Below are 27576 nucleotides of genomic sequence, written 5' to 3'. Positions count from 1 at the left end.
TGTAGTTCTGTTTTATAATGGAACGTAAGAGACTTCTGGGACTTGTAGTTCTGTTTCATAATGGAATACTTCTGAGAGTTGTAGTTCTATTTTATAATAGAATACAAAAGACTACAAGTCCCAGAATTCACGGATAAAAACGTGGCCTGGGGAACACATGACACATGGAGCTGGGATTCCTGTCAGGACTGTCGGTGTAAAAGCCCGTGGCAGGAGCTCTGGCCCCATGATGGAGGAGGACCTCTGGCGCAAGTTAAGGAGGGCCCCCTTATAGGAGGGAGAAGAGCGGATTGGAGGCGCAGCTGAGGTCAGAGGGGCCGGAGGGAAGCACACGGGGGTTTGGAGGGCCTCGAGGTAGGAGGTTGTGAGAGGAGAGTAAAGGAGGGAACAGTAGGGGTTAGGGAGGAGGGAGAGCAGAAGGAACGGGGGGCTCAGAGTAGGAGTGAAAGAGGAGGGCTAGGAGGGGTGGGTGGTAGGGAGCACAGGGTCCTCAGGCGTAAATGGGAGGAGAAGAAGGGCAGACTCAAGGCCTGAGGCGTAGATTGCAGGAGGAGAAGGGCAGACTCAAAACCTCAGGGTAAAGGGCAGGAGGAAATGGGCAGACTCAAGGCCTGAGGCGTAGAGGGCAGGAGGAGAAAGGCAGACTCAAGGCCTGAGGCGTAGTGGGAAGGAGGAAAAGAGTAGACTCAAGGCCTGAGGCGTAGTGGGCAGGAGGAAAAGAGCAGACACGAGGCCGGAGGCGTGAAGGGCAGGAGGAGACGGGCGGACTCAGGGAGTCAAGCTAGGATGTCCCGGGGAGAAGGGACTCAGAAGAGGGTCCCAGGGAGAGGGGACAGAGAAGAGGGCCCCCGGGAGCCCCAGAACAGAGCGGGGGGAAGCCCAGGCCTCCTTACCTCGTGGGCGAAGAGAGCCTTGACGGAGTCCATGCCTTGTCCTCGGAGGACCTCTCAGAAGAGACTGCTGCCTGTGGGAGACACAGCAATGCCAGTGAGAGGGCCGGCCCGGCTTATCGCTCCCCACCCAGCCCACCCCACGCCCTTCCGAGCACCGACCTCCTGGGAGGCTTTCAAGAAACGGCCCTCTGGGCGTTTCTGCCTCTTGCACACAGCGTTTCGAAGCGCAACCGTGGGGGAGTGGGCACTGTATTAAATAATACATATAAAGAATGAATCCTCCGGTCTCAGGTCATGACCTCACCTCAACCTAGTGACCCTGAAAAGGCACCACAGGGGTTAACCAACCCCAACTCTAGACATGCACCAGCGCAACCAGAAAACCTTCTTGTATATAAACAACTTGAAATGTCCAGGAAAGTCATTAAGAGGCTGTTCTGTGTCCAGCAGGGTGTTACATAGTAATGTCACTCATGAGTAACTCTCCTCCCCGCACTGATACTAATACCATAACCCTCAGTGCTCTGCGGCCGAATGTAGTTCAAACAGACTGCAAATTAATTCCTTTATGCTGCTTGGCCCTCTGATATTTAGATAAAACTAAGCCCCTGCGGGCCATGGCCATCCAGGACTGTGCCAGGCGCAGCATAAATCACCCATCACCAACTGGACATGCTGAAGAGCTCTGACAGGTGCCATTAGAGGGATTTCATTTAGTTCACCACCGTGGCTCCCAACGAGCTGTAAACTATGGGTCAGATTTACAAACCTTTTGCACTGGGTTTGTGTCGCAAAAGTGACATAAACCTGCACAATATGTTTTTGTAGGATTCATTTTTCAGTCCAAAGCTCGTTTTGCACTGGAAAGTTATCTGAAAGTAACACAAAGCACCGAGAAGCGCTGTATCAATGGGTTGATCCACGGGTGTTCCCGTGCAGCCATCTATGGTTTTTGACACAAAACCCTGTCTGCTAACAACAGTTGACACCATTTTGCGCCAAAAGTTAATGCCACTTTGAAACCGACGCTAAAAAGGAAAAAGGCTTATTCCGCCTTTCTTGTCGCGGTTTTCATGTGTGCTCCGCTGTACAACATGCATCCGAAGTGGGAACAGTTTTAAAGTTTGCCTAGGTACAGCATTTTGTACTTGAAGGGCGCCCTTCCAATGCAAAACCTAGGCTACACTCACCCAGGCACCTTAGCACTACGGTGCAAAGGTGCGTGTGAGATGCCCGGCTGCCCGATTGTGCGCCGGCACTGGGGGGGAGCAGGATTGCGCCATATCTTCATAGATATAGCACTTTCTTTCTCCATCCCTGTCACGCAGTGCAGCACAGCAAGTCTGGTTGTCGCGTTGCGTGACCGTTTGGTAAATCTGGGACATGACCACTTCCCTACGTCTCACAACGACAATCACATATGAGATGATACTAGCAAAAAACATCCCAGCAGATCTCTCCACCACCTACGCCTGCTCAGGTCCATAAACCTTTATAAATATATGATTGTGCAATCGAGTGAAGTAACCAGGTAAGAGGGCGATGATCACAAGAAATACCATAAAGCGACCTGCGGAGCTGCTCAAAGCTGCCAAACCACTGACTACAAAACGCGTGCTTATGTCTCACACGTCTTCACACTGCTAAAAGCTGTGCCACATAAAAGTATAACTGCACCTCAGTGGTCCTCATGCACAACATGGAAACACAGCCCACATAGGATCAAATCAAAAGCAACATCCATCCAAACACACCCTACACGGTGTAGAGGGCTACACAGGAAGGCAGGCGGTTTAGCATCCCTTGTAGGGGGCACGTGCACTACATAAGTGATTTAATACAATACAATACTGGTCCTAAGAAAACAGGTAATGGACCAAACCCCCACACACACAACTCATGGGTCACGTGCCCACCCACGCAACCCCCAAAATGGGCATCCAGAAAATAACAGAGGACTCAGGCACTCCCCCTTAAACACCTCACAGGCCTTAAGAAAATAACAGGACTTACCTGTTCTCACAGACCTTAACCTACATGGCTTCAGAAAACTGTTAAAAGCTCCACTCCTGCTGCCCCCCACCATCCCAGCGTTAAGAAAATAACCTAGAACTCAGCTTCTCATACCACAAACATAGCACTCTTTGGAGGACAGCTACAGGTTCACCCCTGCACACACCCCCATACCTTTCTTCAGAAACTAACTCCACCCTCCTCTGCTCTCCCACATCCTACAACACATGAACACAAGCCCAAAACCCACCCTTGAAAGTGCTCAGATGCCCAAGGAAAAATTTATCTGTACCCTATATTACATATTGTTATCACTGGAGCTAGAAAGATGAAGGGGGCCTCCTCCCCTGGGCTCTGAGAATAATGATCAGGACTCTGGGAGCCCGTCAGGTCTCTGGGACCCGGTGCCACCGCACCTGCTGCACAGACGATTGCTAAGCTCCTGGTGAGACAACAGATAAAAAGTGCACGAGTGGGACAAGTATTATGTGGATTGTCTTAAAAATAATCCCAACCTACAAGTAATCGTTCATAAATTATTTCATCTTTCTTGCCAAAGACTCATAAGTTATGTGTGAATACGAAACAGTTCATTCAGAAGCCATATCATCTATTTGGGAGAGTTAAATATTCTTATGCAGTTGTGGCCTTTAAAAAGAAGGAGCAGCAAACCTATTAAGTGTGGGTTGTCACTCAAAATACAAGCCAGGCCTACTGGCTTTGCCAATGTGTGTCTGTTAGGGTAGGAGACGTCTGCCTGAGGGTAGGAAGACCTTACCTGTTTGCAGTAATTCTCACCATGCATGTTGAGATCTCGCAAAGAACTAGGGACACATTTCTGGCCTCGTTTGTGTTGCTCTTGCAGCACGCAAATTGGAGGTAGAGCGACGCAGACCTTAAGTGAGATTTATGAAGCCACGCAAGCCCACCTTGCTTAGCGTCATAAATCTTGAGAAATGTAACGCAGTGCAAATCACTGCATTACTACTCTGCACCAGGGAGGCTTTTCCATGGGTGTTGCGTGGGTATTCCCACGCACCATTCATGGATTTTTAACACATTACAAGATTTACAAGAACTTGTAAACCTGGTAATGGGGCAAAAAGAGAAATATGTTTATTTTGCTAAATGTTTCAACATTTTGCAGCACAAATAGAAAGAGGAAAAAGCCTCTCAGAATTGTTTTTTGTTCTTGAAGGTGTCCCCTTATGCACACAACAATCCTGCATGCAACCATGGTGGAAGGGTGCCTGTGTTGGCGCTAGGCTGCCCAAAGGGCGCTAGTGCAGGGAAAAGGACAGGAATGTGCTGTATTGCAGAAATACATAATATGGGCCCTAGTCTCTAGGGGCACGAGAGAGTTTCTGGTAGTGTGTGAGAGCTAGTCTGTGCGGGGTGTGATCATCCTGTCGTGTGACTACTAATCTGGGAGGGATGTGAGAGTTCTCGGAAGTGTGACGCTGACTCTCTGGGTGTGACAGTGCTGTTGACGCATATAGACTGCTAATGGGCGGGGTGCGCAGAATGCTTCAGATTGTGCGTGACTGGTGCTCTCTGAGGGGAGCTGGAGTGCTTCAAGCAGTAGGTGGTGTCAATAATTTAGGATGTTTTCCTTTTCCATTCTAAGGGCTTTAACAGTCCCCTCGTGTGTTGCTGAGGCCACGGCGGAAGACATACTGCGCACACGTTTAAGGAGGGCCTTGATGAGGCTGCCCAAAGATTGGTGGTGGGACCCTTGCATCACGTGCACAACTGGCATTACTGAGCAACAGTTACCTCAGTGAACAGTCTCATCTCTCTATCAGGACCAGTCTTAACAGTCTAGTGGTATAAGGGCCAGAGTTGCTGACTTTGGAACTGGGGAACGAGGTTCGAGTCTCTGCATCGGCTCAACATCAAGTGATTCTGGGCAAATCACTTAGGGTCTGATTCATATTTCAGAGGACAGGTTACACTGTTAATCTTAATCTCTCCTTGCCTAACAAAATTAATATGTTCTTGTGTAATGTAACTGGTGCTCATGGAAAGCACTCCAATACCTTTGGTCGAGCTCATGCTATACAAAAACTTCCCAGAAATATAAAACAAACTATATTTTGGGACTGCCTCCTGCCCCAATCAGGGTTGGACTGGGACATAAAAACAAGGCCTAGCACCAAAATAAAAGTGAACGCAATTAGTGAATTACACAGCAAGAAAAGTGGTCTACATTACCAACTGGGACAGTTTTGAACTTGTAAAGACTCACTGTAGTATTGCTGTTGGCAACTCTGTTGTAATATAAGGGAAATCCACAGGAAAGATGGCCCACCAGACCATAAAATAGACCTAAAAAACCAGCCACAAAACCGGCCCATATAGTGACCACTCAAAAAAAGCCCTTCAGGCACTGCCTGACTGCCCGATAGGCCAGTCCACTGCAGTGCAATACCAGCCCCTCTGGCACAGCTGCTTCATCTATAACTGTGCAGTACTAACACCTTCAGCGGGGCTGCTTCACCTGTAACTGGGCAGTACCCGTAACCTGCCTCTTTTTGGCTTGGTTACCCCCACCTTTTGCCTGCTGTCAGTGTGGTTTGACTGTGTTCTATGGCATCCTGCTAACCAGGACCCCAGTGACTGTGCTCTATCCCTCTAGATTTGGTTGCTTGGGACTTCATACCCCCCACATTTGGCATACTGGTGCCCCCCCTGTAAGTCCCTATTATATGGTAGCCAGGGCATTGGGGCATCAGAGGTCCTTAATGGGCTGCAGTATGTATTGTGCCACCAATGGGAACTCATGTAAAATGTGTTTGCAGGTCTGCCATTGTAGCCTGTGTGAAAGGGTGTATGCACCCTTTTACTGCGGGCACCGTAAGTCACCCCCATGGTACACCCATGTAGGAAGTTGGCTCTGTATATACTATCTCAAAGTGAGAGAGAGTGTGCACAGAGTCCAAGGGTTCCCCTTAGAGGGTGATAGTGGCAAAATTAGATAATTCTAATGATCTATTGTGTGGTAGTGTGGTCGAGCAGTAGGCTTATCAGAGGGTAGTGTTAATCATTTGTTGTACACACACAGGCAATAAATGAGGAACACACACTCAAAGACTTAACTCCAGGCCAATAGTTTTTATATATACAAATATATTTTCTTCATTTATTTTTAGAACCACAAGTTCAAGATTTGAAGTAAATACATAAAATGCAAGGTACTCCACACAGGTAAGTTAGGAACTTTGAATTAGAGCAGTAACATACTCAGTTTTAGTTAAAATGGCAATAAGCTATTTTAAAAGTGGACACAGTGCAAAAATCAACAGTTCCTGGGGGAGGTAAGTAATGGTTACTTTTTCAGGTAAGCAAGGCACTTATAAGTTCAAGTTTCTGGGCATAGGCAGCCCACCGTTGGGGGTTCAAGGCAACCCCAAAGTTACCACACCAGGAGCTCAGGGCCAGTCAGGTGCAGAGGTCAAAGAGGAGCCCAAAACACATAGGCGCCTATGAAGAACAGGAGTGCTCTGGTTCCAGCCTGCCAGCAGGTAAGTACCTGTGTCTTCGGAGGGCAGACCAGGGGGGGGGTTTGTAGAGCACTGGGGGGGGAGACAAGTAGGCACACAAAACACACCCTCGGCGGCACGGGGCGGCCGGGGGCAGTGTGCAAAGCAGGTGTTGGGTTTGTAATAGAAATCAATGGAGGGACCCGGAGGTCACTCTAGCTGTTCAGCCAGGGCACAGGGGGGCTTCCCAGGCCAGCCACTGACTGGGCTAGGCAGAGGGTCACCTGGTGGTCACTCCTGCACTGACGTTCGGTTCCTTCTTGTCCTGGGGATTGCGGGTGCAGTGGTTGGTCCAGGCGTCGGGTCCCTTGTTACAGGCAGTCGCGGTCAGGGGGAGCCTCTGGATTCTCTCTGCATGCGTTGCTGTGGGGGGTCCAGGGGGGTCGTCTCGGGTTACTCACGAGGTTGCAGTCGCCTGGGAGTCCTCCCTGTAGTGTTGGTTCCTTGGAGCTCGAGCCGGGGGCGTTGGATGCAGAGGGTGAAGTCTCACGCTGCTGGCAGGAAGAGTGAGTTCTTTAAAAGTTGCTTCTTTGTTGTAAAGATGTTGTTGTGGGTGAAAAGTGCTGCTGTTCTCAGGAGTTTCTTGGTCCTTCGAGTTTCAGGGCAGTCCTCTGAGGCTTCAGAGGTCGCCGGTCCCTGTCGGATGCGTCGCTGTGCAGTTTTCTTTGTGTCAGGAGACAGGTGGGTAGGGCTGGGGCCAGAGCAGTTGTCGTCTCCGTCGTCTCTGCAGGGCTTTCAGGTCAGAATCTTGTTTCAGGTTGCAGGAATCTGATCTCCTGGGTTCAGGGTCACCCCTGAATACTCAATTTAGGGGTGTATTTAGGTCTGGGGGCAGTAGCCAATGGCTACTGTCCTTGAGGGTGGCTACACCCTCCTTGTGCCTCCTCCCTGAGGGGAGGGGGGCACATTCCTATTCCTATTGGGGGAATCCTCCAAAATCAAGATGGAGGATTTCGAAAGGCAGGGGTCACCTCAGCTCAGGACACCTTAGGGGCTGTCCTGACTGGTGGGTGACTCCTCCTTGTTTTCTCATTATCCCCTCTGGACTTGCCGCCAAAAGTGGGGGCTGTGTCCGGTGGGCGGGCATCTCCACCAGCTGGAGTGCCCCTTTTTTATAAATCCATCAGTGTGGGTTTATTATTCAGAGAAGTTTGATACCAAACTTCCCAGTATCCAGTGTAGCCATTATGGAGCTGTGGAGTTGGTTTTGACAAACTCCCAGACCATATACTTAATATGGCCACACTGTACTTACAATGTCTAAGAATAGACTTAGACACTGTAGGGGCATATTGCTCATGCAGCTATGCCCTCACCTGTGATATAATCACCCTGCCTTAGGGCTGTAAGGCCTCCTAGAGAGGTGACTTACCTATGCCACAGGCAGTATTTTGTGGGCATGGCATCCTGAGGGGGATGCCATGTCGACTTTGCCTCCTTTTTCTCCCCACCAACACACACAATCTGCAATGGCAGTGTGCATGTGTTAGGTGAGGGGGCCCTTTGGGTGGCACAACACATGCTGCAATCCTTAGGCATCTTCCCTGTTCACCGGGCCATGTACCACTGGTACCTTTTACAAGGGACTTATCTGTGTGCCAGGGGTGTGCCACTTGTGGAACAATGTTACATTTTTAGTGAAAGAACACTGGTGCTGGGGCCTGGTTAGCAGGGTCCCAGCACACTTCTCAGTCAAGTCAACATCAATATCAGGCAAAAAGTGGGGGATAACTGCAACAGGGAGCCATTTTCCTACAACCCTCCTAGCCCAGAGGGCAGGGTGAAAATACCTGTGTGTGAGGGCTCCCCCGCATGACCAGAGGTGCCCCTACGAACTCCAGCAACATTTTTCCGGACTTTGTGAGGGCGGGGAAGCCATTTTAACTATGTACTGGACATAGGTCACTACCTATGTGCAGCTACATAATGCTGACTCCGAACCTAGGCATGTTTGGTATCAAACATGTTGGAATCATACCCCAATACTGTTACCAGTATTCGCTGTATGATTCCATGCACTCTGGAGGCCCCTTAGAGGACCCTTAACTTTGCTCCCACCAGTCTGCAGGGTTTTCCCGGGCAGCCTGCACTGCCGTCATCCTAAAGACAGGTTTCTGCCCTCCTGCTGCTTGAGCAACTCAAGCCCAGGAAGGCAGAACAAAGGGTTTCTTTTGGTAGAGGAAAGCAACAGTGTAGGAAGTTGGCTCTGTATACACTATTTCAAACTAAGAAATAGTGTGCACAGAGTCCAAGGGTTCCCCTTAGAGGTACGATAGTAGCTAAATTAGATAATTCTAATGCTCTATTTTGTGGTAGTGTGGTCGAGCAGTAGGCTTATCAGACGGTAGTGTTAAGCATTTGTTGTACACACACAGGCAATAAATGAGGAACACACACTCAAAGACTTACTCCAGGCCAATAGGTTTTTATTTAGAAAAATATATTTTCTTAGTTTATTTTAAAAACCACAGATTCAAGATTTGAAGTTAACACATGAAATGCAAGATACTTCACACAGGTAAGTTAGGAACTTTGAATAAAAGCAATATCATACACAGTCTTTGTTAAAATGGCAATAAGCTATTTTAAAAGTGGACAGTGCAAAAATGAACAGTTCCTGGGGAGGTAAGTAAAGATTAGTTTGTGAAGTAAGTAAGACACTTACAAGTCTCAGTTCCTGGGCACAGGCAGCCCACCGTTTGGGGTTCAAGGCAATCCCAAAGTTACCACACCAGCAGCTCAGGGCCGTTCAGGTGCAGAGGTCAAAGAGGTGCCCAAAACACATAGGTGCCTATGGAGATCAGGGGTGCTCTGGTTCCAGTCTGCCAGCAGGTAAGTACCCGCGTCCTCGGGGGGTGGGGGGGTAGACCAGGGCGGTTTTGTAAAGCACTTGGGGGGACACAAGTAGGCACACAAAACACACCTTCAGCGGCACAGGGGCGGCTGGGTGCAGTGTGCAAAGCAGGTGTCGGGTTTCAGATAAGAATCAATGGAGGGACCCGGGGGTCACTTTAGCGGTGCAGGCAGGCAGGCACAGGGGGGGCTTCTCGGGACAGCCTCCACCTGGGCTGGGCAGAGGGTCGACTGGGGGTCACTCCTACGCTGAGGTTCGGTTCCTTCAGGTACTGGGGGCTGCGGGTGCAGTGCTGGTTCCAGGCGTCGGGTCCCTTGTTTCAGGCAGTCGCGGTCAGGCGGAGCCTCTGGATTCTTTCTGCAGGTGTCACTGTGGGGGCTCAGGGGGGGTAGTCTCAGGCTACTAACGGGCTCGCAGTCGCCGGGGAGTCCTCCCTGTGGTGTTTGTTCTCTGGATCTCGAGCCGCGGGCGTCGGGTGCAGAGTGTGAAGTCTCACGCTTCCGGCGGGAAACGTGAAGTCTTTGAAAGTTCCTTCTTTGTTGCAAAGAAGTTGCAGGTATTGAGCAGAGCCACTGCTCACTGGAGTTTCTTCGTCCTTTATTCCAGGGCAGTCCTCTGAGGCTTCAGAGGTCGCTGGTCCCTGTCGGATGAGTAGCTGTTTGCAGGTTTTCGAATCAAGAGACAGGCCGGTAGGGCTGGGGCCAAAGCAGTTGTCGTCTTCCGTCTTCTCAGCAGGCTTGTAGATCAGCAGTCCTTCTTGTTTCTGCAGGTTGCAAGAATCTGATTTCCTAGGTTCTGGGGTGCCCCTAAATACTAGATTTAGGGGGGTGTTTAGGTCTGGGAGGGCAGTAGCCAATAGCTACTGTCCTTGAGGGTGGCTACACCCTCTTTGTGCCTCCTCCCTGTGGGGAGGGGGGCACATCCCTAATCCTATTGGGGGAATCCTCCAAACTCAAGATGGAGGATTTCTAAAGGCAGGGGTCACCTCAGCTCAGGACACCTTAGAGGCTGTCCTGACTGGTGGGTGACCCCTCCTTGTTTTCCTAATTATCTCCTCCAGCCTTGCTGCCAAAAGTGGGGGCAGTGGCCAGAGGGGCGGGCATCTCCACTAGCTGGGACGCTTTGGGGTGCTGTAACACAAAGGGTGAGCCTTTGAGGCTCACCTCCAGGTTTAACAGTTCCTGCAGAGGAAGGTGAGATGCACCTCCACCCAGTGCAGACTTTATTCCTGGCCACAGATTGACAAAGGCACTCTCCCCATGTGGCCAGCAACATGTCTGGTGTGTGAATGGCTGGCAGAAACTGGTCAGCCTACACTAGAAGTCGGGTTGGTATTCAGGGGGCATCTCTAAGACGCCCTCTGTGTGTATGTTACAATAAATTGCACACTGGCATCAGTGTGCATTTATTGTGCTGAGAAGTTGGTTACCAAACTTCCCAGTTTTCAGTGTAGCCATTATGGAACTGTGGAGTTTGTGTTTGACAAACTCCCAGACCATATACTCTTATGGCTACCCTGCACTTACAATGTCTAAGGTTTTGCTTAGACACTGTAGGGGCATGGTGCTCATGCACATATGCCCCCACTTGTGGCATAGTGCACCCTGCCTTAGGGCTGTAAGGCCTGCTAGAGGGGTGACTTACATATGCCACAGGCAGTGTGAGGTTGGCATGGCACTCTGAGGGGAGTGCCATGTCGACTTAGTCTTTTTCTTCCCACCAGCACACACAAGCTGTGAGGCAGTGTGCATGTGCTGAATGAGGGGTCCCCATGGTGGCATAAGACATCCTGCAGCCCTCAGAGACCTTCCCTGGCATCAGGGCTCTTGGTTTCAGGGGTACCAGTTACAAGGGACTTATCTGAGTGCCAGGGCTGTGCCAATTGTGGAAGCAAAGGTACAGTTTATGGAAAGAACACTGGTGCTGGGGCCTGGTTAGCAGGGTCCCAGCACACTTTCAATCAAAACTTAGCATCAGCAAAGACAGAAAGTTAGAGGGAGGGTAACCATGCCAAGGAGGCATTTCCTTACAAACACCCTCTCCCTTTGGAAATAGTTGTTACATGGCTTGGAAGGGGCAGCCTCCCAAGCCACTGGTATACTTTGAAGGGCACATTTGGTGCCCTCCTTGCATAAACCAGTCTGCACCAGTCCAGGGACCCCCCAGTCCATGCTCTGGTGCTAAACTGGACAATGGAAAGGGGAGTGACCATTCCCCTGTCCATCACCACCCCAGGGGTGGTGCCCAGAGCTCCTCGAGGTGGCCACTTGATTCTCCCATCTTGATTCCAAGGGTGGGCAGAGGCCTCTAGGAGCGTCTGAGTGGCCATGTCAGGTAGGTGAGGTCTCAGCCCCCTCCTGATAGGTGGTCACCCTGCTAGGTGACCACTCCTCCTTGTAGGGCTATTTAGGGTCTCCATCTTGAGTGGGTCCTATGATTCGACGTTCAGGATTCCAGCAGGACTCCTCTGCAATGATTACTTCGACATCTGGCCACTGGAACCACAACTGGACTTCACAGGAACCAACAATCTGCAGCTTCAGCAACGACTTCGCTGTGCAACATTGTTTTTCTGTCTCCTTCCAGGAACTGCAACATTCCCCCGGCTGTGCATCCTCCGAGGGCAGCAAGTCTTCAGTCTGCATCAAGAAGCAAGAAGGAATCTCCCTTAGAGTGAAGGAGCCACTCCCTTGCATCCGCAGGCACAGACTGCAATGACGACCAGCTGCACGGATCCTCCCTCCTGCAACTCTGCATGGAGCCTGCAACACAGGTGGTGGCCTGGAGTGGTCCCCTTGGTTTTCTCTACCAGCTGTCCAACTTGGGAGGTGGTAAGTCTTTCCCTTTCCTTGCAGAACGGTACCCCTGTGCACCACAACTTTTGCAGCTACCAAGGTTTGTTGACTCTTCTTCCAAGAGATCTTCAGGCTCCATGTAGCCCTGGCCTCCAGCAATCTTCTCTGCAATGCGAAGTCTCTGGCCTGCTGCTCCAGCGACATGGGACTCTCTTCCAGGTGTGCTGAGTGTAACTCACTGCGACTCCAGTGCCTGCTGCCTGTGAGTTGCCTGTGGGGGCTGCATCCACAACTTTTTGCTTTCCTGACTGCTGGGGGTTGCCTGGGACTCCCCTTCTTGGGTTGAGTCTGCTCGGACGTTCCTGGTCCCCAGCAGCTCTGCAACTTCTCTTCTGCAACTCTTGCCTTTGCCAAAGCTTGTTGGTCATTTGTCCACACCACTGACTGACTGCAACTCTTCTTCCGACGTGGGACCTCAATTGCATCACTCCTGGAACTCTTCCCCTGCTCCTGTGCTGCATAACCGACTCCTGGTTTTCACGCTCGACGTGGTCCTGCATCTACAGAAGTGGGTAGTGGCTCCTGCCCACCCGGACTCTCCAGCTGGAACTGGACTTGGTTACCTTCATTTTCAGGTCCTCCTCTGTCTGTATCCATCTGCTGTTTCTTCCAGTGTTGCTTGGATCTTGCACAGTCCTTTTACAAAATTGTTATTGCACAGTTTTCAATTACTTTCTATGCTCCTTCCTGACAACTGAGGTGTATATAATGGTGAGTTTACTCACCTGTTACCAGAGTATTGCTTATAGAGTATTTTGGTATTTGTGTCACTAAAATAAAGTACCTTTATTTTTGTGCCACTGTGCGGTTCTTTCATGTGTGTATGTGCTGTGTGACTTTAGTGGTTTGGCATAAGCTTTGCATGTCTCCTAGATAAGCCTTTGCTGCTCATCCACAGCTACCTCTAGAGAGCCCGGCTTCAAAGACACTGACTACACTACACGAATAAGGGATAACTGGACCTGGTATAAGGTGTAGGTACCATAGGTACCCACCACACACACCAGGCCAGCCTCCTACACCAGTACTTTCAGGGGGGCTGCTTCACTTGTAACTGGGCAGTACCTGCGCCTTCAGTGGGGCTGCTTCATCTAACAGGGCAGTACCTGCACGTTCAGGGGGGCGCCTCACCTGTAACAGGGCAGTGCCGGTGCCTTCAGCCGGGATGCTTCAACTGTAACAGGGCAGTACCGGTGCCTTCAGCTGGGCTGCTTCACCTGTAACAGGGCAGTACCGGTGCCTTCAGTGGGGGCTGCTTCACCTATAACAGGGCAGTACCTGCGCCTTCAGTGGGGCTGCTTCATCTGTAACAGGGCAGTACCTGCACGTTCAGTGGGGTGCTTCACCTGTAACAGGGCAGTGCCGGTGCCTTCAGCCGGGCTGCTTCACCTGTAACAGGGCAGTACCGGTGCATTCAGCGGGGGCAGCTTCACCTGTAACAGGGCAGTACCTGCACCTTCAGCGGGGGCAGCTTCACCTGTGACAGGGCAGTACCGGCGCCTTCAGCGGGGGCAGCTTCACCTGTGACAGGGCAGTATATGCACCTTCAGGGGGGCTACTTCACCTGTAACAGGGCAGTACCTGCGCCTTCAGTGGGGACTGCTTCACCTGTAACAGGGCAGTACCTCCACCTTCAGGGGGGCTGCTTCACTTGTAACAGGACAGTACCTCCACCTTCAGCGGGGGCTGCTTCACCTGTAACAGGGCAGTACCAGTGCCTTCAGAGGGGCAGCTTCACCTGTAACAGGGCAGTACCTGCACCTTCAGAGGGGCAGCTTCACCTGTAACAGGGCAGTACCTGCACCTTCAGCGGGGCTGCTTCACCTGTGACAGGGCAGTACCTCCACCTTCAGCGGGGCTGCTTCACCTGTAACAGGGCAGTGCCTGCGCCTTCAGCGGGGGCTGCTTCACCTGTAACAGGGCAGTACCAGTGCCTTCAGCGGGGCTGCTTCACCTGTGACAGGACAGTACCTGCACTTTCAGCGGGGCTGCTTCACCTGTAACAGGGCAGTACTGGTGCCTTCAGCCGGGCTGCTTCACCTGTAACAGGGCAGTACCGGTGCCTTCAGTGGGGGCTGCTTCACCTGTAACAGGGCAGTACCTGCGCCTTCAGTGGGGCTGCTTCATCTGTAACAGGGCAGTACCTGCACGTTCAGGGGGGTGCTTCACCTGTAACAGGGCAGTGCCGGTGCCTTCAGCCGGGCTGCTTCACCTGTAACAGGGCAGTACCGGTGCATTCAGCGGGGGCAGCTTCACCTGTAACAGGGCAGTACCTGCACCTTCAGAGGGGCAGCTTCACCTGTGACAGGGCAGTACCGGCGCCTTCAGCGGGGGCAGCTTCACCTGTGACAGGGCAGTATCGGCACCTTCAGGGGGGCTACTTCACCTGTAACAGGGCAGTACCTGCGCCTTCTGCGGGGGCTGCTTCACCTGTAACAGGGCAGTACCTCCACCTTCAGGGGGGCTGCTTCACTTGTAACAGGGCAGTACCTCCACCTTCAGCGGGGGCTGCTTCACCTGTAACAGGGCAGTACCAGTGCCTTCAGAGGGGCAGCTTCACCTGTAACAGGGCAGTACCTGCCCCTTCAGCAGGGCTGCTTCACCTGTGACAGGGCAGTACCTGCACTTTCAGCGGGGGCTGCTTCACCTGTAACAGGGCAGTACCAGTGCCTTCAGCGGGGCTGCTTCACCTGTGACAGGACAGTACCTGCACTTTCAGCGGGGCTGCTTCACCTGTAACAGGGCAGTACCTGCGCCTTTAGCTGGGCCGCTTCACCTGTAACAGGGCAGTACCTGCACCTTCAGAGGGGGAGCTTCACCTGTAACAGGGCAGTACCGGCACCTTCAGCGGGGGCTGCTTCACCTGTAAAAGGGCAGTACCGGCGCCTTCAGCGGGGGCAGCTTCACCTGTAACAGGGCAGTACCTCCACCTTCAGGGGGGCTGCTTCACCTGTAACAGGGCAGTACCTCCACCCTCAGGGGGGCTGCTTCACCTGTAACAGGGCAGTACCGGTGCCTTCAGCGGGGGCTGCTTCACCTGTAAAAGGGCAGTACCGGCGCCTTCTGGGGAGCTGCTTCACCTGTAACAGGGCAGTACCTCCACCTTCAGCGGGGCCGTTTCACCTGTAACAGGCCAGTACCTCCACCTTCAGGGGGGCTGCTTCACCTGTAACAGGGCAGTACCAGCGCCTTCAGTGGGGGCTGCTTCACCTATAAAAGGGCAGTACCTGCGCCTTCAGCGGGGGCTGCTTCACCTGTAACAGGGCAGTAGCTGCACCTTCAGCGGGGCTGCTTCACCTATAACAGGGCAGTACCAGTGCCTTCAGAGGGGCAGCTTCACCTGTAACAGGGCAGTACCTCCACCTTCAGGGGGGCTGCTTCACCTGTAACAGGGCAGTACCAGCGCCTTCAGCGGGGGCTGCTTCACCTGTAAAAGGGCAGTACCGGCGCCTTCAGCGGGGGCAGCTTCACCTGTAACAGGGCAGTACCTCCACCTTCAAGAGGGCTGCTTCACCTGTAACAGGGCAGTACCTCCACCTTCAGGGGGGCTGCTTCACCTGTAACAGGGCAGTACCGGTGCCTTCAGCGGGGGCAGCTTCACCTGTAACAGGGCAGTACCTGCGCCTTCAGGGGGGCTGCTTCACTTGTAAAAGGGCAGTACCTCCACCTTCAGCGGGGCCGCTTCACCTGTAACAGGGCAGTACCAGTGCCTTCAGAGGGGCAGCTTCACCTGTAACAGGGCAGTACCTCCACCTTCAGGGGGGCTGCTTCACCTTTTAAAAGGGCAGTACCGGCGCCTTCAGCGGGGGCTGCTTCACCTGTAACAGGGCAGTAGCTGCACCTTCAGCGGGGGCTGCTTCACCTATAACAGGGTAGTACCAGTGCCTTCAGAGGGGCAGCTTCACCTGTAACAGGGCAGTACCTCCACCTTCAGGGGGGCTGCTTCACTTGTAACAGGGCAGTACCGGCGCCTTCAGCGGGGGCTGCTTCACCTGTAAAAGGGCAGTAACGGCACCTTCAGCGGGGGCAGGTTCATCTATAACAGGGCAGTACCTCCACCTTCAGGGGGTCTGCTTCACCTGTAACAGGGCAGTACCTCCGCCTTCCGGGGGGCTGCTTCACCTGTAACAGGGCAGTACCAGCACCTTCAGCGGGGGCTGCTTCACCTGTAAAAGGGCAGTACCGGCGCCTTCAGCGGGGGCTGCTTCACCTGTAACAGGGCAGTAGCTGCACCTTCAGCGGGGGGTGCTTCACCTACAACAGGGCAGTACCAGTGCCTTCAGAGGGGCAGCTTCACCTGTAAAAGGGCAGTAATGGCGCCTTCAGCGGGGGCAGCTTCACCTGTAACAGGGCAGTACCTCCACCTTCAGGGGGGCTGCTCCACCTGTAAGAGGGCAGTACCTCTGCCTTCAGTGGGGCTGCTTCATCTGTAACAGGGCAGTACCTGCACGTTCAGGGGGGTGCTTCACCTGTAACAGGGCAGTGCCAGTGCCTTCAGCCGGGCTGCTTCACCTGTAACAGGGCAGTACCGGTGCATTCAGCGGGGGCAGCTTCACCTGTAACAGGGCAGTACCTGCACCTTCAGAGGGGCAGCTTCACCTGTGACAGGGCAGTACCGGCGCCTTCAGCGGGGGCAGCTTCACCTGTAAAAGGGCAGTACCGGCGCCTTCAGCGGGGGCTGCTTCACCTGTAACAGGGCAGTAGCTGCACCTTCAGCGGGGGGTGCTTCACCTACAACAGGGCAGTACCAGTGCCTTCAGAGGGGCAGCTTCACCTGTAAAAGGGCAGTAATGGCGCCTTCAGCGGGGCCGCATCACCTGTAACAGGGCAGTACCGGTGCCTTCAGCCGGGCTGCTTCACCTGTAACAGGGCAGTACCGGTGCCTTCAGTGGGGGCTGCTTCACCTGTAACAGGGCAGTACCTGCGCCTTCAGTGGGGCTGCTTCATCTGTAACAGGGCAGTACCTGCACGTTCAGGGGGGTGCTTCACCTGTAACAGGGCAGTGCCAGTGCCTTCAGCCGGGCTGCTTCACCTGTAACAGGGCAGTACTGGTGCATTCAGCGGGGGCAGCTTCACCTGTAACAGGGCAGTACCTGCATCTTCAGAGGGGCAGCTTCACCTGTGACAGGGCAGTACCGGCGCCTTCAGCGGGGGCAGCTTCACCTGTGACAGGGCAGTATCAGCACCTTCAGGGGGGCTACTTCACCTGTAACAGGGCAGTACCTGCGCCTTCAGCGGGGGCTGCTTCACCTGTAACAGGGCAGTACCTCCACCTTCAGCGGGGGCTGCTTCACCTGTAACAGGGCAGTACCAGTGCCTTCAGAGGGGCAGCTTCACCTGTAACAGGACAGTACCTGCACCTTCAGCGGGGCTGCTTCACCTGTGACAGGGCAGTACCTGCACTTTCAGCGGGGGCTGCTTCACCTGTAACAGGGCAGTACCAGTGCCTTCAGCGGGGCTGCTTCACCTGTGACAGGACAGTACCTGCACTTTCAGCGGGGTTGCTTCACCTGTAACACGGCAGAACCTGCGCCTTCAGCGGAGCCTCTTCACCTGTAACAGGGCAGTACCTGCACCTTCAGAGGGGGAGCTTCACCTGTAACAGGGCAGTACCAGCGCCTTCAGGGGGGCAGCTTCACCTGTAACAGGGCAGTACCAGTGCCTTCAGAGGGGCAGCTTCACCTGTAACAGGGCAGTACCGGCGCCTTCAGCGGGGGCTGCTTCACCTTTAAAAGGGCAGTACCGGCGCCTTCAGCGGGGGCTGCTTCACCTGTAACAGGGCAGTACCTGCACCTTCAGAGGGGGCTGCTTCACCTATAACAGGGCAGTACCAGTGCCTTCAGAAGGGCAGCTTAACCTGTAAAAGGGCAGTACCTCCACCTTCAGGGGGGCTGCTTCACCTGTAACAGGGCAGTACCGGTGCCTTCAGCGGGGGCTGCTTCACCTGTAAAAGGGCAGTACCGGCGCCTTCAGCGGGGGCAGCTTCACCTGTAACAGGGCAGTACCTCCACCTTCAGGGGGGCTGCTTCACCTGTAACAGGGCAGTACCTCCACCTTCAGGGGGGCTGTTTCACCTGTAACAGGGCAGTACCGGTGCCTTCAGCGGGGGCTGCTTCACCTGTAAAAGGCAGTACCGGCGCCTTCAGGGGGGCTGCTTCACCTGTAACAGGGCAGTACCTCCACCTTCAGCGGGGCCGCTTCACCTGTAACAGGGCAGTACCAGTGCCTTCAGAGGGGCAGCTTCACCTGTAACAGGGCAGTACCTGCACCTTCAGCGGGGCTGCTTCACCTGTGACAGGGCAGTACCTGCACTTTCAGCGGGGGCTGCTTCACCTGTAACAGGGCAGTACCAGTGCCTTCAGCGGGGCTGCTTCACCTGTGACAGGACAGTACCTGCACTTTCAGCGGGGCTGCTTCACCTGTAACACGGCAGAACCTGCGCCTTCAGCGGAGCCTCTTCACCTGTAACAGGGCAGTACCTGCACCTTCAGAGGGGGAGCTTCACCTGTAACAGGGCAGTACCAGCGCCTTCAGGGGGGCAGCTTCACCTGTAACAGGGCAGTACCAGTGCCTTCAGAGGGGCAGCTTCACCTGTAACAGGGCAGTACCGGCGCCTTCAGCGGGGGCTGCTTCACCTTTAAAAGGGCAGTACCGGCGCCTTCAGCGGGGGCTGCTTCACCTGTAACAGGGCAGTACCTGCACCTTCAGAGGGGGCTGCTTCACCTATAACAGGGCAGTACCAGTGCCTTCAGAAGGGCAGCTTAACCTGTAAAAGGGCAGTACCTCCACCTTCAGGGGGGCTGCTTCACCTGTAACACTGCAGTACCGGTGCCTTCAGCGGGGGCTGCTTCACCTGTAAAAGGGCAGTACCGGCGCCTTCAGCGGGGGCAGCTTCACCTGTAACAGGGCAGTACCTCCACCTTCAGGGGGGCTGCTTCACCTGTAACAGGGCAGTACCTCCACCTTCAGGGGGGCTGTTTCACCTGTAACAGGGCAGTACCGGTGCCTTCAGCGGGGGCTGCTTCACCTGTAAAAGGCAGTACCGGCGCCTTCAGGGGGGCTGCTTCACCTGTAACAGGGCAGTACCTCCACCTTCAGCGGGGCCGCTTCACCTGTAACAGGGCAGTACCTGCACCTTCAGCGGGGCTGCTTCACCTGTAACAGGGCAGTACCAGTGCCTTCAGAGGGGCAGCTTCACCTGTAACAGGGCAGTACCTCCACCTTCAGGGCGGCTGCTTCACTTGTAACAGGGCAGTACCGGCGCCTTCAGCGGGGGCTGCTTCACCTGTAACATGGCAGTACCAGCACCTTCAGCGGGGGCTGCTTCACCTGTAAAAGGGCAGTACCTCCGCCTTCCGGGGGGCTGCTCCACCTGTAACAGGGCAGTACCTCCGCCTTCAGCGGGGGCCGCTTCACCTGTGACAGGGCAGTACCTCCACTCCTCAGGTTGCAGCATCTGCAGTGACGCAGTCAGTATCTGCACGTTACTTCCTGCAGGCCTCAGTGTGTACTCACACCGCAGCTGTGTGGACATTGTCGAGTTCAGATAATCAGTCATAGACGACTCTATCGATCCGTTTACACATTCATAATAGAATTTATAAGAATTTATTTTTTTAGCGTTTCATAGTCACCCATCGATAAGGCCCCTGATTTAGAGCTCAGTGCGTTACTCATCGGGATAATGCCCGATCCGGGTTCCTGCGGCACCAGTGAGACGGTCGGTGGTACTGATCGGAAGCTGGTCTGTATTTAGCTCTGATAACTATCGATCTGATAATTGTATCGATCTGATAAGTGTATCGATCCGAGTGTTGGTGTTCAGTTAACTTATTGATCAGGCGGACCCTATGGACAGCGTTGATCCGGGTCCGGCTGAGTTGCCACTGACAATATGACTGACCACCCGCTGTGCAGGGGGGGGGGGCGGCTGGAGGGGGCAGGAGGGCCGGGGGGGGGAGAGGGGCGGGTTAAACCTACGTGACTGCGAGGGCCTCTGCTCCCCAGATAAGGCCCTGCGCTCCGCTATCGGTGATGCAAGGAGGGCCCAGCCCTGCCGGCCGCCCTCCCCGGGGTTATCAGCCGGGACCGCCTGGGTGTCACCGCTGGAGCGGGCACGGGCTGCCCGGGGGCGGGAGGAGAGGGCAGTGCCACCCTGCGCTGCCCCGGACATACGGGAAAGCTGAAATGGGGCTTGTGTAGAACCCCCGTGGAGACATCTGTACCCCTGAGACACACGTGTGTGAAGTGAGAGACCCTGTACCCTCCACGTCCCCTGAAAAGGCAGTGATAGCAACATGAGCCGGTCTGTACCCATAGGGGTCGTGAATGAGACAGTCCGTGCCCGTTGCACCCACCGAGGTGGCAGGGGGCGTGAATGAGACAGTGCACCTCTGACACCCGGAGGGAGGGGCAGGGTCTGTATGTCTGATCGTCTACCCCACTGACACCCGGAGAGGCAGCTGGTGTGTGAAATGCGACCGTCAGTACCCACGGAGGGGGCAGGAGGCTTTCAGTGAGACGGTCCGAGACCTCCCAATGGAGAGGAGGTTGTGAATGAGACAGTCTGTACTGTTCACATCCTTAGGAATGTTAGCAGCACAGGGGGGCTCCCGTGTGTACCCCAGACAGACGGGAGCGGGGGCTTTGAGAGAGTACAATGCGTATGTGAGACCTGAAGAGACAGCAGACACACCGAAATGAGACATTTTGGCCCCCTGGCATTCTGGGAGAAGTGAGACACTCAGTACCCCGGGTCCATCACAGGGGGGGGGGGGGATCGGCAGTGTGATGGGACAGCCTGCATCCAAGAGGGACAGGGGTTGTAAAATGAGAGCGTCTGCACCCGAGAGGCAATGAGGCTGTGAAATGAGACGGTCTGCACAATGCCAGCACACTGTGTATCTGCCCCCCGGAGAGAGGGCAGGGGTCGTGCTCCTAGGTAGGAGACCAGCTGCCCCTGCCCCACCCCCAGGTGTCTCCGCTCCCCTCCTTGAGCTCGACTGTCATCTGGCCCTGTTGGTGTTGTACAACCTCCTGTGTTTACGAGATTGACAGCCCTGCTCGGTGTTTCACCTGACTTTAGCACAAGAAAAGGCAGGGGCTGTCTGCGACGCTCTGGGAGGCGGCAGTCTAACCAAGGGACACGGAACAAAGAGCAAACACACAGAAAAGCGTATGTGTGCCAGACCACAGCGTAACTCGTGAAGACGCACCGAGAAGAAAATACCCAGAAAAATGCACATCTGCCAGACCACAGCGTAACTCAAAGACAAAACTAGGAACAAATACACAGAAAAGTGCACTGTAGTCAGACTGCAGTGTGGAAGAACCACAAACAGCCCACTGCGAAACCAACGAGAAACAATGACAACACATGATGAAATGTCACAGACCCTCAAACCGGGCTGCGAGCTCGCAGGAGACGCACTGAAACTGTGAACACAAACCACAGGCGAGCAACCACCAAGTGCGTGGTTCGTGACTACAGACAAGAGCAGGCAGACACGTGCACACCTGCAAACTGGAGGACGAGAGGCCTGCAGCCAATGCACTTTTGGACTTATAGGCAATAAAATCGTTTTTCCTAAGCAGTGAACAACCCATTCAGGGCCGGATTGATCACGGGCTTGTCTTGTTCTGGCATCAGACAAGGCGACGCAAATGCAACACAAGCCCTTAAATAGGATTTACTGTTCCAGCTTGCATTACTCTGCCCTGGGAGGGTCTTTCCCGGGTGGCGCGTGCGTGCCCCCACACATCCACCTACGGTTTTTGGCATATTTCCAGATTTACTAAAACCGTACGCCCCCCAGGGAAACATAACGAGGACACATATGTTTATTTTTCCTTGCTCTTTCCATGTGCTGTTTTCTGCAAGGGCAATGAAGTTTAGGGTTAGGTGACATCAGAACTTGTAACTGCTAAAAAGGTAGGTCACAAAGAGATGTTTTAATCAGCTTAGATTGAAGTGCTGTCCCCCCACACTATGAGAGGCACTCTGGCGATCCACAATGCAATGGCAAAAGCAAGCGTTCCTCCTTTGACTCAAAGTTAGAAGAGAGGGATACTCCAAAGTCACACTGGGTTTGCAGCAACCTCTTCAAGGTGACACGCGTGGTCCACCATTGGGCCATCCGGCCAGCGCCTGAACACCAGTTGGTAGAGGAGGCTGGGCAGGGCAGGTCTATGGATAGAGCAAGCTCATCAGCAGATGCTTTCCTTGGGTATCTCTGACACGGCCTCAGTTGTTCTTTCAACCAGATGATTGTTGTCTTTAGGCCCCACAGCAGTTCTTCTCCACCACGTCCAGGTCAGCGACTCATGACTGAACTCAGAGCAGCAGCGTTAGTCTTCTCTGGCCCTGGGCTTAGGCGGAAGGAACTAGCAACAAGGTACCAGCCTTTGAGTTCCTTGGGAAGTCCAAATGGAGTACAAGGAACTGGTTCCGGGGGTCCAGGGCTTGGAGGAGCTTGTGGCACGGAGTGCGGTTCTGAAGCACTACGCACCTGACTCAGTGCTTAATTTGTGAACAAAATAAGTGCCAGGGAACTCGTCAGGAGGCCACTGCAGCTCGCGCAACACATTGGCCCTCCCAGTGCTGCCAATGACAGAGCCAACAAACGCACTAACCATCCTACTCCTGCAAGCGTGGCAGTTCAGACTATGCCAGGCTCCCGGGCTATAAGAACGGTTTGATGGACAGACAGACATTAGTCATGTTTGCCACCTGCTCTGGGAAGGTAGTACATGTCCACGAGGTGTGACCGGTGCGGCTGAGTAGAGGACGTCACGGGAGGCTGAACATGGGAAATAGAGGATGTTCTTTCAACAAGGGGATCATTACATGCTTGGCTTGGTAGAAGGTGGGGCGGGAGCTGAGGGCTGGGGCCTGGCACCACTGCAGACCTTTCCAATGTAACTTTACTGGCTGTGAAACTGGGTCTGATGTCCCAGCACCTACCAAATATTGGTGCAGGAAAACGGGCCCATCTATCATTAGGTAGAATGGAATTCTGCATAGGAAACTTGTAACTGGTGCTTAAGTGTGCACACATTTAAGTGTAGCCCTTCAGTCAACCCCTGCAGACAGCCTCTTTGCAGGCTCTTTCATTTGTGTTGTTTATTTATAATAAAGGAAGGCCACAGCACCACATTGTTTTTAGGAACTTTTGGATGTCAGATTCACTATTCCCACTTCAAACTTAACCACACTGGGGAAAGATTTGACCTATGAGGAGAGGGGTCGGATTTACTATTCCTACCCCAAACCTGACAGCAGTGAGGAAAGTACTGGAGTTTGAGGGAATGGGCTAGGTTTAATATTCCCTTTCCAAACATAAAAACATTAGGGAAAGGACTGACCTTTGGGGGGCAGGGCTATAAGCTACTATTGTGACTGCAAACTTAACCACTTTTGGAAAAGTGTTGGACTTTGGGAGGTCTAAATTTACTCTTCCTAATCCAAATGTTACCACATTGGGAAAATCACTAACTTTAACAAAGATCAATTGTACTATTAAAACTCAAAACAGGCCCCATTTCACAATATTAAGAACATCTGTCAGCTGTATACTTACAGAAAAAAAAAAATAACAAAATAAGTGGAACTAAAGCAAACAAAATTACCAAATAAACAACTGATGAAATTAAAAAGACACCTAAAACAAAAACACAACTGCAAAAATTTATATAGTTTAACTTTTAGAACCTGAAATTTCTAAAACAATTAAAAAAGGTTTCCAAAAATATTACACCTATAATAAATTTAAAAAATGTAAATTATCAAAAACACACTAAAAAATAAAATAAGTAACAAATAATAAATACATGAAAAAGTAAAAACAATTATTTTAAAAACGACAAAAAAAATATGTACATCTTATATAAACTATAATAACAAACTGGTGCAATGAAAAAATATAAAGTTACATACAATAAACATTTTTTTTTTACAATATCTACAATAAAAATAAATACAAATTATACTACCAATTACTCCAAAAATACATTTAGAGAACATTATCTACGATATATAAAATGATAATTAAAAACAATACTAAAACTACTAAAAATATCCCATATCCTTCATGTGTTACGACAGCTCAATGAAAATGACAGCGCAATATTACAGCAATGATATTAAAGACTCAGGATACATTTTGCACGCTATTAAGGCACAATACCTTTTCTGTTCTACCTTAAGGAACCTCTCTTTTGTGGTGTTCCTCTCGATTTATCACTTAGCGCAACCCAATTCAGTTCTTTTGATCGAGCACTTGCTTGTTTTATTAAATCTGTTGGATTCTCTCTTATGTCATACCTAAGCAACATCCAAATAGTTATTTCCTTTCAGGGTAATTCAGAGGACATTCCTCCTAGGTGAAGGCACTGTCTAGTTTCAGCAGCCAATTGAATATAACTCATAGAAGTTAAATGGAGATGAACCAAGGTGCTTATCTTCGGAGGACCATCATTGATCTGGTTATCCAAAGAGTGGTCAAAGGAAGCCGCCATCCTTCCTGTTCTGAGCTCAGTGGCTTGCAACCTTGGAGTAGACTGACAACTCTCTTTCAGTCTCAGGAATAATTGCCAAGATTGCAGCTTCATGTTTATTTTCTAATTTGTGTGTTCTTTGGACAATCATTCAATGTCTTCCAAAGGACTGCTGAAAGACAGTGATCGAAGAAGTGATCATTTCCAGGATTGAATAATGTAAGTGCTTTTTAGAATATTACGATGAAGAAATTAAGTGCCAAAGAGAATACTTTAATGATGACTGTATCATTGTGAAAATCAGAGTTTATATGTTTCTATAGTTTTAAATGCATTTTGGATATGTATATAATCAATTTTTACCTACTTTTATCTGTTGTTTAATTGTTTATTTGGTATTTGATGATATGTATGCTTCTTTTATCTGCTGTGTTTGTACCTTTTATGATTCAACTGAATCGAAATAAAGGAAATGATGATGAATAATGTAAGTATCTTTTCAGGGCCTGCCAGTTAAGGTGCACCAGAGACTACCAATAGCTCACGGTGCCACCGCTCGCCTCATATAGCGCCTTCCTTTTTGATCGTCTATTGCTCACCACCTTAAGCACTTCAGCGGTTGCCAGTAGCCAAAGGGGGCATTCCACCACAGGAGGGTGCCGCTCAAAGGACGGCAGTGCTGGGGCTTGTGTGGTAACGAAATTGGAAGGGCCCCCTCTGCACGGCACATGGAGCGGGGGGGCGGGGGGGGCGGGCTTTCGGACTCACTCAGGGCAGGTGCTCTGCTTTAGAGGCCCCTGGGGTTTGGGTACCCCCCCCCCCCACCCCCACGCACCGTAGGGGCTGCGGGGGGCTTTGTTACACCCCAGGCAGGCTGTACGGAAACTGGACAATCTCTCTGGGAGGCCGGAAGGGTTGGGGAAGAGTGGCTCATATCTCGGACGTCTACATTCAGAAAGAAAGCAGCGCTGCCTTTTTGTCGAGCCCCAAGTGACGTAAGAGCAGGGCTTTCAATGGGTTAAAAAAACGGAGGGGGCCTCGCAATGGGCGTAACCAATGAAATTAAGGGCGTGGCTTAAACATGTAAAATAAAAAAATCTCTGCTGCCTCTTTCTGTCATTGCATATCCAGATTTAGATGTATAATATCACAACTGGCATGCACTTAAAACAAGCCCGGACTTTTGAGCTTTATCAATTATTGTCAGCTGCAGAAGAAGAATGAGGAACAACAATGAATTTTTTGGTAAATAACAGCGAAAAATATTTAAACTATGTAATAATGAGACTGTGAAATAACTATACCCATCTAGTAGAAAGGTTAAATACAACAATTTGTAAAATACTTTGTTACTGTGGGGTTTGGAAAAATGTCTAGCATCTGGTAGTACTTGGCAGCAGCTGCCCACGCAACAGCTTTATCACGGCAGACCTGCTAAATTTAAAGCCCGCTCTCTGCCCTCCACACCTCCTGCCCATCACACGTCTTACCCTGTTGCGGACCCCCCGGTAGTGTACTTTCAGATCACTAGCAGACTAGTAGCAGGTGAACCTATCTTCTGATCAGCGCCTGGATGGCACCTGAATAATCAAGGAGTCTCTCCAGGGTTACATCAACGGCTGGTGATGGTTGATAGCGTGCATCTCTCTCCCCCCCTCACCTCCCCACCCCACCAAGTGAAGAGGTTTTTCATGCCCAGGGCAAAAATGAAGAGCTCGAACGGGACCCGTCTCAGCCCCTGGTTTTTTTGGAACTGCTGGTGCCAAGCACCGGCAGGACCCGGCCCACTTAAAGCCCTGCATAATAGTGATTTGGGGGCAGGCAGGCAGGAGTCAGGTACTCACCGGAGAATGCTGAGCACCGAGGAACTCTACCTCAGGTCCCACCTCGGCCAGAATCCAGTCGCAGGCATGTGTGACCCGGAGCGGGGTCTGTTACTGTCGCTCACACGCTTCTCTCTGAGCCCCTTTCGCAATACCCGTGAATCTTCCCTCTGTCATGACCTTTCCCCTCCACTCTGTATCCACCTTCACTGGACCCTCCTACTCTTTCGTTGTTTACCTCCGGGTCTCTCTGCCCATCTTTCATTAGAATGTGTTAATTATTATCCATCATTCCCTCCTTTTCCAGCTGCATCTAGGAGCCATTATTCTCACGTCATTATGCATCAATCCACTGTAGTGTCAACCAGGGCCATATTCTCTGCCTAACCACAAGTTGTCAGTGTAATAAATGCCATACTGTGCCTGACCACAGGATATCAACGTAATCAATGCCATACTGTGCCTGGCCATAGGTTGTCACCATAATCAATGCCATACTGTGCCTGACCACAAGAAGTCACTTTAACCAGCACCACACTCTGCCTGACCTCAAGATGTCACTGTAATCAATGCCATACTGTGCCTTACCACAAGATGTCACGATAATCAATACTATACTGTGCCTTACCACAAGATGTCACTTTAACCAGTTTCATACTCTTCCTCACCACAAGATTGTAATTAAACAAATGCTATACACTCTTCCTCACCGTAGGATGCCATCGTAACCAGTGTCATACTTTTCATGACCACAAGATGCCACTGTACCAAGTGGCATACTCTTACTAACCTCACAACCGGTAGTACCATAGTCTGATCAGAAGGCATCACTTTAAAAATAACACAGTCTAACTGTCCCCTAGAGCCCTAATCATACACTCCCTGGGCATTAGATGCCACTGGAAGCTACACCATACAGTAACTGGCAGTCAGAAGTCACCGTAAACACCATCCAGCGAACAACCAATCAATAACACTCCACGCAACATTGTGGCCACGGTCTGTAATTATAGCTACTCTATATTGTAGTATGTTGGGTGCTCAGTCTCTGACCACTAGGAGTTACTGTGTCCAATATCCTGCTCTGTCTGGAAACTATTC

General features: G+C 51.9%; 1 protein-coding gene across 1 annotated transcript in view; it reads right to left on the bottom strand.

The window, feature by feature from the left end:
• The window catches only part of TFR2 (transferrin receptor 2), a 126184-nt gene extending 99586 nt beyond the window's left edge, over positions 1-26598 (bottom strand). Inside the window, exons 1-2 of the mRNA XM_069215628.1 lie at positions 26497-26598; positions 894-964 (exon numbers count right to left, since the gene is read on the bottom strand). Coding sequence (XP_069071729.1) covers positions 894-926 — 33 coding nt within the window. The 5' untranslated portion in view covers positions 927-964; positions 26497-26598. The remainder of the gene's footprint in view (positions 1-893; positions 965-26496) is intronic.
• Between the last annotated feature and the right edge of the window lie 978 nt (positions 26599-27576).

This window comes from Pleurodeles waltl, chromosome 12 (genome assembly GCF_031143425.1).
Source record: "Pleurodeles waltl isolate 20211129_DDA chromosome 12, aPleWal1.hap1.20221129, whole genome shotgun sequence".
In the NCBI taxonomy this organism is placed as follows: domain Eukaryota; kingdom Metazoa; phylum Chordata; class Amphibia; order Caudata; family Salamandridae; genus Pleurodeles; species Pleurodeles waltl.
This window is presented reverse-complemented; position numbering and strand designations above follow the sequence as displayed.